The sequence below is a fragment of the Harpegnathos saltator genome, unplaced genomic scaffold (assembly GCF_003227715.2).
Source record: "Harpegnathos saltator strain DR-91 unplaced genomic scaffold, Hsal_v8.6 scaffold192, whole genome shotgun sequence".
NCBI lineage: Eukaryota > Metazoa > Arthropoda > Insecta > Hymenoptera > Formicidae > Harpegnathos > Harpegnathos saltator.
The window spans coordinates 97,179-107,680 of record NW_020229975.1 but is presented as its reverse complement, the minus strand read 5'-3'; the positions used below and the strand labels follow the sequence as shown (position 1 = coordinate 107,680).

Sequence of the window (10,502 nt, the reverse complement as noted above, 5' to 3'; positions counted from 1 at the left end):
GAAGTAAAAAAAGTGCAGAACGGAAGTTTATGTTCAATAAGCAAACACACGGACAGATACTATCACTCATCACGACACATACTATCGCTCATAAATATTCGCCTTAAACTTTCGTCTTGTCGCGTCTTTAAGAAATATAAAAGTAAATAATTATTAACACAAACAAATACACAAATAAATAATTATTTATGAGCGGTAGAGTAACTATTGCCGCGCGATGGAACTCTTAAACTACTACTGCCTGCTCTGGTATTTCAAAATACACACACACACACGCGCACATACACACATACATAAGTGCGTTAGCACATACAATTAGCTCCTGTGCCAAATTTAATGACAATAAGTTTCCTCCTTCCTATGACACACGCACACACACACACACATACACATATACACAAATTTGGTTCCTATCGCAAAAAACTTGAATACACTTCGGAAACTATTTGGAGACTGCGTAAATAAAAGAGCATGAGGTATTTAAGCGAACACCGAACATTGGTACATTAGTCGTCATACATGTCTTAACATTATTATTGTAAAAAAGTATTAGTAAATATATGTTAAGGCATATATGACGTTTCATATATGTGTATATTGCAATTAAGAAGGAAAAAGAAAAGAAAAGGAAAAAAGACTGCTCAGATCGTTTGTTTGTTATCGATTCGATAGTTAGCCGTAAACAATTTGAATTCCGCGTAATAGACATCTTTGATTTCTCTTTCAATAAATCATATATTGTTAATTTATTAACATTACGTTATTAATTTTAAACTTATTAGTGCGGTTATATCTTTCATCAAAGCCGTCGATTTAAATTTGGCGATGTGAATTTATAGATTTGCTGTGGTCAATGTTAGCAAAAGGTTAATGTTAATTGAGTCTCGACATATATTGGTACACATCGAAATTCAATTAACGTCGTTAATTTGAGGAACACTTTGACTCGTATTTACATCATCGTAGATAAGTAGATAGGTCCGATAATCGATTTCCCTATATGGACGTGTGTAATGTATGTAATAGCATTCCCTAAAAACTGATGGATAGATTGACGAATTTGTGAAAATCATTGCACATTATAGTCGCGTATTTGCATTGTGAACTATAAGTAGGACTTTCCACTCTTTCGGGAGAAAGGATGGATTAATTATTTGCAAGAAATAAATTGTGACGAAAATTGTTATATAGTATCGGTGAAACAGTAAATAAGAACGTTCGTAAACGAAATGTAGAATTAATATAACAGAGAGAAAGAAACTTATTTCCTTAAGAAGCACATCTTTAGTAGAAAATTTAAAACCTCTGAAAATGTATGAACGCTTAGAGGGAGAGTTATTTTTTACACGTAATCGATGCCTTGCTAGAATATCGTGCTTTCAATTTGATGATACAAGGATAAAGGCAACTTCGTTCGTCTAAAATCTGCGAAACTAGCACAAGAGACGAGCTCCTAGCATCTCATCTAGTTCATACGCGTTATCACCCATGGTAATCAGGATTGCCCCTGTGCCTAATGTCGCAGGTTAACCTGTGAATATATATATGAATGTATATAAGTGAAAAAGAGCTACAAGAAGAAAGAGAATGAGAGAAAGAGAGAGAGAGAGAGAGAGAGAGAGAGAGAGAGAGAGAGGGAGAGAGAGAGAGAGAGGGAGAGAGAGAGAGAGAGAGAGAGAGAGAGAGAGAGAGAGAGAGAGAGAGAGAGAGAAAGGGAGAGGAATGATAGTGAAAAATTCGGGATAAAGCATACGGTGGACCAAAATGTCATTGCGTTACAAACATAAAGTTTCTTTTGTCACTTTTTTGCTTTTTCTTCTTCTTTTCTTTCTTTCTTTTTAACTTTTTATCTAAACAATCCTTACTCACGTTCCTGCTTGAAACAAAAGAAAAATAATAATAAATAATAATTTCTCTTACGAAATAAAAATCGCGAAGCGAAATAGTTATTTATACGATGAACTGTTTTAATCTCTTATTATTCATAAAATAGTGAAAATTTATATTAAAACTGATTACGGTGATGTAGTGATTTTGGTCCATTCGATACATCGAAAAGATTACGATCTGCCAATTAATTAAGAAATTCCGACGAATGAGGCGACGAAAGGACCTCAGAATTATTTTTGTATTATTTTCGTAAATGCATACATCGTATTCGACGTTACAATAGGTCGCATGTCGAATAGAACGTAGTCGGTTCATCGAAATAATGACGAGGAATAACGTTAAAATGATGTTAATTGTCATCAATAATGGTGTTTACACCAAAATTACTTTCGATTGGAAATCGAAAAGTTAACAATGCATGATTCGATAATATCATTGATTTTAAACACGCGGCAATGAGAAACACGAGATACTCGTGGATGAGTTTGATTATTAGTGTATGTGTGTTGTGTGTGTCTATGCCTGTGTTTATGTGCGATTACGTTAACGACGAGCTATTTGCAATATTGGATCGTGAGTGTGTACTCGCCAATACCCGAATGCACCGTGGTTTCGATAATGGATGTATTAAAACACGAATGTAAATAAAGTTTGTTATTCAAAGTGTTTAAATTATGTTGTTATATCTTTTTTTATACCTAAGATGTCATATTTTTTTTATACCTAAGATGTCATATCAGTCGGAAGCTCTAAACTATCGATCTTTTCGGTATGATGAAGATAAGAACGTCTTGGTGTTGTCACGGTGACCAGTCAACAAATATCACGTTTCTCCTCCGTGATTTCCATTAGAAATATTCCTCCACCCGTTACGTCCTAGTCAACGCGTTATTACGAGAAAACTGCATAATTTAGAGATTACGCATAATTTATAGAGAGAGAATATTTAAACGCTTCGAGACACTTTCGATCATAAATCTAGTGTTAATTTCAACAACTCGATAAATTAACATATTTCTTGCATCGTAATTATTTATTTGTAATTTATTATTGAACAAAACATTATAATCTTTAATCGCGTCAAACTAGGAATTTTACACCATGATGGAAATGGAAATGAACGCTGAGTTGGACGGTGTAAGTAAACTTATATATCATTTAAAATATTCATTAACATTTAAAATATACCAAATGTTAAATGCATTAAATGTGAATGTTACTGTCGTACAGTGCCTTGCAAACCTCGTTGATAAAAGCTTATTTTATAAGATATATTGCATAGACAAAAAAGATATGTGTACACATTATCCTTTCTCATAAATTTACGTAAAAGAGTAAAATATCGATGCGGCCGGTGCATTGAATTCATTGTAGCTTCTAATGATAATTAACCAAAAGTATAAAGTCTAACGAAAATTTATAACCGTTATTAGTCGTTGTTGAACTTTTAAAATTGATTTTCATTCCTCTTAAACGTCGCATTATTCTACAATCAGCAGATGTTTTTTCGTGATACGTAGCATAATGACAGCTCCCTAATGTTATAACGCGGTGGTGAGATAATACGTGATATCGACGAACGGGAATACGCGAAGCGAGAAGAACGATCGACCACGATGCAGCAGAATGATGATGTGAAAATAACATTAATTAGCATATCTCTAACCTAGTCTAACCTAACCGCGCAATTTGGAGCGATAAGTATTATGTTGAAAAAAAATTTCCTAGTTGAGAAAAACAGGATTTATTTCGATATAATACAAAATACGAAAAGCGAAATGAAGTTTTATTCTGTATTCATATACAAAGGACGTTTAAAAGCGCAGTCTAACATTTCGACATATATTAACGGGCTCATTCTATTTTAGATATAACAAATATAATCGAACGCTCGCACTAGTAGCGCGAATAGATAGGCGATGATCGAGACACGTCCTCGAAATATTCTGTCACGATAACGAAACGATGCTTTCAGGATGACGGAAGCGAAAGTAGTCAGCCGTCCTCAGAGGGCAGCTCAGCAAGCAGCACATTTTGCACCCTGGAGAAGGATTACGCAAGGGTAAGGGTCTTTGTTCACGGAAGTGGACATCAGAGAATGCTCTTCTACTCTAATGTCGGCTCTTCTTATCATTGAGGAAACTCCTTGGTGTGATAATTCGTCGTTCATACTCGTCGTTAACGCTTAAAATGGCGAGATTCAAGGATTGAAGGATTCTGTTTCTTGCCGATATTATGCTGAACTATTTTTTTTTCTAATAATCAATTTTGTCAATAGCTTGTTGCGATATCTATTTTCTCGTATTACTTTGATAAGTTCTACACGAATATAAATATAATTATGATCGCGTGTTCACACATTCCCGATAATTCAGATTAAATTCACCAGTCTAAAACTGTTACTTTCTCTTTGCATTCTATTTGTAGAATAGTATTTCTATTTGTAGAATTTGATGTTGTATTTTCAGATAACCAACGAAATGAAAACTAACGAGGCGTTAGCTGCTTATGAATCCGAGTATGCAAGACTCTACGAGTCTTTGTACCAAGCGCATAGAAATGAAAAGGAACTGTCGGAGCAGTGCACATCGCTGAAGGTAAATATTAAAGCTACAATACTCGTAATGAAGAGCTTTGCAGAGACTGAAATAAAGGAGAGAGACGATTTCGGGAAACTTAATTTGGATATCACGAAGCAAGAAATAGCTTCGCGTTTCTTTGAAGATCATACAGGGAAAGGAGAAATTTAACTGAAAGTATAGTCTGTCACATAAACGCATTATTATTCCAGGATGAAATCATCAATAACACGTACAAGATGTACGAATTGAAGAAGATGGTGGAGGCCCACGAGGGTGAAATAGCCAGATTGAAACGAGAGGTCGTGAATACGACGAAACTGGCTGACGCGGCGCATGCACGCGAGCAAAACGCACAGGAAGTCATTGAGAATTTGCAACTAAACATCGTCAAACTAGGCCAGGAAATTGAGCAGAAAAACAAGCAGCTGTCTGTCGAGAAAGAGTGAGTTCATTCCAAGAAGTTAATTGACATTAGACATTAGGAACAGTAACAAAGCAGAAATACGTTCCAAGTTGTTTAAAGAATCTATCATCAGTGAAATTTACGCTGAAAATGTTGAAAAAATAGGACCCTTGATTTTCCAGTCACTTTTATTATTAAAAAATATAAAAGTAACAAAAGGAATGTGAGAACAACAAGAAGAAAAATTCAGGATAAGTATACTAAATTCGTTAAGTCGAGCGGGATATTATGGGACACTCATCTAACGATTGATGTAGCTTTGAGTATTCGTTGTAACTGTTCGAAATGTTTCAATCGCGCTTAATACAGCTCCTACGAGCACTTAACGTAACGATGATGAAAAAAGGACAGACCGTAGCACGTCTTGAGGGCGTGAATTTGCGGCGAAGTCATGCTTGCGATGCCATGAATAGCTGCTGCAAGTGGTCTCACAGTGATTTTTACTCACTGAAATTACAGCATTGCCGTTAGCAAGCAGAAGGAGGTTCTATTAAAAGAGAGGGAGCGACTTTTGGATGAGATGGAAACCATGCGACAGCGTCTAAAGAATATGTCCCCTTACATAGAGGAGCTCGAGAAAAAAAGTAGTGAGGTCGATCAGCGTATGATCGAAATGCAGGAAACCCTCGATATGCAATTGAACGAAATTTCGCGAGAGAAACGCGGCAGAGAGAGAACCGAAATGGAGGTGCAGCAACTTCAAAAGGACATAACCATAAAGAAGGACGAACTTGAGGTGAGAATTTGGATGAGTGTATAAGAAGCATAACGACAGATAAGTGATCTGAATACGAGATCGCACAATGCAATATTAGCAATTAGTAACTACGCGTAATATTAGACACATATTGTTAAAATCTAATGAAGATCGAACATCATATAATTTAAATAATATTAGTTTCGTTATATTAAATGTAATTTATTTATGAATGAGTAATAGTGTTTATTAATTTATCAGTGTCGCGTGGATCTCTGTATTTGTAGTAGAATTTATGAAATGCTCATAAGCAATAGGGAGTGCAATTAATACTGTTGGAGTTGGTAATGCCATTACTATAAAATCATAATTATAATGTCATAGAAGTACCATTAACAGGTAATAACTCCGTAGACCGCGAATGCGTCTATCGAAGCTAGTGCGAATAATGTGCTGCGGCTCGAGAACCTGGTCAAAGAACATAAAACAGCGGGAGAGAGAATGCAGAAGGAGATCGGCAAGCTTATGCTAAAGAGAATGAATCTCCAAACGGATCTCGATAATGCGAATGTTGAGATGGAGAAACTGGAGAAAGAGCTCACCGACAAAGAAAAACAGTTGAAGAGTATTAAATACGATCTTAACAAGTAATCAAAGTAAACAAAGAGATTCACACACGAGAGAATTAGTTATCGCCTAAAAGCCGTTCTCATGTTGCATGTATCATACGAAGAATGTTTCAGAACACAGGAGGAGAACGCTAAGTGCAAGCTCGAAAAGGACATCATGGAGAAGCGACTGCTGAAAGTTGAGATCGAACGATCCAAGTTTGAACAGGATTTACGACAAGCAGTAATCGATATAAAAAACGTAGAACACAAAACAGTTACTTGCCGCAAGGAGTTTATGGATGAGCGGCAACACGTCGAGGTATTATTGCGCGAGAAAAATATCCTCGCGCGCAATAAGGAGGCCGCTCAGGAGAGAATGAAGCGAATAAATCGCGAGTTACTGTTGAGTGAACATGCAAAGCGAAAGATTGAACGTGAGCTGGACATATTGACGCAGAGCTCCCACGAAGTGAAGAAACAATTGGAGCTGGTGGAGAGAGAGAGGGACAAATGCAATTTGACGGTGCAAGAATTAGAGCGACAGGTGAACCGATTTGCTTCAGTTTTATGTCATTATTTTGTCATCCTGTTATTAAAATATCGCTTTTCGAATCGATAGAGTTATCAATTAATATTATTATTTCTGCATCTGTATTTTTTCTCTATTCGGGATAGCAAAAGTTTAATTCATTCATGTACTCTCATAGTCGTTTAAACCAAAATATCCTGTACAATATTTTCGATGGTTAAAGAGAAAATTCATGTAGTCGCGGCGTAACGTAAATCCTAAAGAAATCTGAGTAATTTACTGGGCTAGATTTAATACTCTTATCAGGGAAATTTTACGATCTTGAGAACTAGGAGAGAGCTTCTGCCGACTCTCGTACTTATGAGTGAACGAGAGAAATAAAATTTTGTAATTCAAGGAAATGCTATCTGCGAGATAATAAGGAATGACCGAGAAGCAGAGAAATCGAGAGACGCGAAATATAAATCTCGTAACAAGTCCATTAGGGGAGAGCAAGAATTCTTCTTGCTATAATAATCCTCATTTTGTAGCGAAAGACAGCGATCTGTGAATGATCATTTTAATTACCCACGAGTGTTCATTCAAGAAAGTATCAAAGATAATAAATAATACATTATAATGTTCTCAAATATGATAACGCATAAAATATAGTAGATTCTGTCTAAATGACATTATTTAGGAAAACAATATAACAATATAACAAACGTGGAATAAAAATACACAGAGTATATCGTAGTGAGTGTAAACAATTTCGCAAAGTTGCCAAAAAATTATTTTGAATAAAGTAATCAATTATATAACGAGAACCTCTGTAATATTTAATTTGGATGAGCAAATTTTGTTTGAACAAATGAAGCACTCGTGGTATGTTTGTTCTTACCGCACTTATAAATAATTTATCGATCGCAGACGAGTAATCCGAAGCTAGAAGCAATGTGAACGACATACTTAATTTACGACGTGTTGACAGATAGAGGGTCGCATAAGCGAAGTCAGGCTGAAACAGACCGAGATTTCCGATTATAAGAAAAGTTTGGCGGAGGCCGAGATAAAGTATCGTCAACAGCAAAGCTTACTAGAAGTCATCCGTGCGGAACGAAATCTGTACAGCAAAAACCTAGTAGAGGTACAGGAAGAAGTAAAAGATTTGCGGAGAAATCTGAAGATAACGAGCCAGCAGGTCGAACAGCTAAAGGAAGATATAGCCACGAAAGAGTCCAACCTTGTTAAGCAAGAATTCCGTAAGCTATTCTGCTAAAATTTCTGCAATACTGAATTCTTTTTTAATTTTTACAAAAATTGATTTCTTCTTTATATTTTTATGCTTACTTACGACTAAAACGTTGAAGAATAAAATGTTGAAGTACAAAATGGAGAAAATTTTAAACTTGTTTTCATTTTCTTTACCTCGGTTTATTACGAAGCTTGATTGACTTAAAAAATTTCTAATTGCAAGAAGGAAGAGAGAGAGAACAAAGAAAAAGAGAGTAAAAAATTAATAATATAGTGCCATTATACTATAGTTTTGTAAAAAAAAAAGAGAAACTAGAGAAATTGGCGAATCGTACGTCACTAGATTTTGTTTAACGGATATCCGAATCTATTAATCAACATTCATAATAACAAATCTACACGCCTTAACGTGCAAATTTATTAGCGAGCTTGTTGGAGCCTCGTGCAGTCCATTATCAGGGGACTAGAGTGATCGCTGTTCAGAAGATCATTTGTCTTCTAGTGCTAGGGAGAGTAGAAAAGGAGAAGGAGGACCTCAAGGTCGATCTACGATCCTGCCGTATGGAGTTGTCGGCCTTGCGACACGAAATCGAAAAGATGAAGCATGACGAGAAGCATCTAAGGTGGGAGGTTCAACAGGCGAACGTAATGATTGGACGCCGCCAAAAGGACATAGACAATGTGATGAATGAACGTGATATACTCGGTACACAATTAGTTCGCAGGAATGATGAGCTAAGTCTTCAATACAGCAGAATCAAGGTTCGTTGGTGCTTGTCGCATAAATTCCATTCATTGATTCCATTCATTGAAGAAATGTTTAAATTGTCTATATTATTTAATGCATGCCACTTTCTTTCGGTAATATTGTCAGGTTTCTTTTATCAATTTCCTTATCCAATATGTTATATTTATGATTATAGGTCCTAAATACCACTCTTCAATGCGGCGAAACGCAGTACAATAAAAAATTGCAAGATATCAGATTGCTCAAGTGCGAAGTGAAGAGATTAAGGACGGAAAAAGTCCTTCTTACTAAAAATATCGCCAATGTCAGTGATCTGCGACAAGAAATTTTTCATCTTAATCGCGACCTGGCGAAGGAAAGAATCAAAGTCACTGCGCTTGAGGAAGAAGTTCAAACCCCGTTAAATATACACAGATGGCGAAAGCTTGAGGTAAGAAGTACATTTTCGTTCCGGAAGAAGGAACGGAGATTACAGAGCTTTAGGAAGTAAAAAGCAGAAAATCATTCTGTAAATCAGCCGAAACACAAATCTAGAAGCGAAATCAATTAATTGATTATAGAGGATAAAAAAACACTTGCATTCTTTTCGTAATAGGGCACGGATCCCGCCACTTTTGAGCTCATTAAGAAGGTACAAATTTTACAAAAGCGCATCTTAAAAATGTCCGACGACATAATTGATAAGGAAAGGAAAATAAAGGACACCGAAAAATTATACATGAACCTTCGCGATGTCTTGTCGAAGCAACGAGAACCATGGACGGCAGCGAGCTTGGATGAAGTTCGAAATGCCTTGCGTAAAAGAGGAGAAAAACTGAAAGTGAGCTATACGAAACTTACAGTCCACAAATTTTCAAAGCAGGCGTTTTATTCTTTGTGCTACGCTTCTCGCATAACTTATTATACACTTAAGCTGAGAAAATAATTTGTTTTTACACACAATTGTTATTACAACGTGATTACAAACGTCTGTTTTTCGTGTAGTGTCTCGTCGCCGAATTAAACATGTACGAAACACAAGTGGGGGAGTACAAAGGCGACATGACGAAAATGGTTAATGAAATGTGTGAATTAAAAAAGAAGTATCACACTCAAAAAAAGAAATTGCAAAAGATGAAAGAGACTACCGCGAAATCCTCCTACGAACCCATTCTCCCGGGAATATTGGTATCCAATGTGAAATTTTGCGGGGGTGGCTTCAGTATGACGACGCCTACACGGAGAAATTGCTTTCTAGAGTTAGCAAAGAAATAAAGAAAGGATAATTGAATAATATTGTCATTATTTATTAAACATTTACACTCGAGAAAAAATATTTATATATAATTACGTGTAAAATTGGTCTTCTTGTGACTATAGTCATACGTAATAATAACTGTACGTAATTATGACCGTAATCAACTGTATACATATTTATGAGGAAAAAAATGTTGTACAATTAAAATAACTGTTTATTTTTGTAATGGCTCATTGTGTAAACGTTTCATTGAATGAAACTACTATTTTCTTCATTTAACAGCGTTTTTTCACGTGTGGGCATATATAATTACACATAGTTATTTATATGACATACAGAGACAAAATTTATATATAAATTATTTATAATTATGTTTAATTCACATATAATTACATATAATTTTATATAATTATATATATGTAAACTTTTTAATTTGGTTCTCTATATATCATGTAGGTTATGAATATGTAAAATATTTTATTTTAATTAATTCTTATTTGTAAGGTGTTCCT

The 10,502-nt window shown here is 35.4% G+C and overlaps 1 protein-coding gene across 1 annotated transcript; it reads left to right on the top strand.

Moving 5' to 3' along the window:
* Positions 1–2,991: 2,991 nt before the first annotated feature.
* On the top strand, positions 2,992–10,008 carry LOC105191980 (cilia- and flagella-associated protein 58). Its single transcript, XM_011155821.2, has 12 exons — positions 2,992–3,027; positions 3,866–3,952; positions 4,359–4,487; positions 4,682–4,914; positions 5,395–5,671; positions 6,047–6,279; positions 6,376–6,787; positions 7,743–8,013; positions 8,508–8,767; positions 8,929–9,183; positions 9,349–9,573; positions 9,738–10,008. Exons 1-12 carry the CDS (start codon positions 2,992–2,994, stop codon positions 10,005–10,007), a joined length of 2,688 nt encoding a protein of 895 aa, XP_011154123.1. The 3' UTR covers position 10,008.
* The last annotated feature ends 494 nt before the right edge of the window (positions 10,009–10,502 follow it).

Excerpts from the sequence above, each read along its gene's own strand:
- LOC105191980 (XM_011155821.2), top strand. The coding sequence starts at position 2,992 with ATGATGGAAATGGAAATGAACGCTGAGTTGGACGGT. Across the intron at positions 4,915-5,394 it reads CAGCTGTCTGTCGAGAAAGA|CATTGCCGTTAGCAAGCAGA; the intron begins GTGAGTTCATTC and ends CTGAAATTACAG. Across the intron at positions 9,574-9,737 it reads AAAGAGGAGAAAAACTGAAA|TGTCTCGTCGCCGAATTAAA; the intron begins GTGAGCTATACG and ends TTTTTCGTGTAG.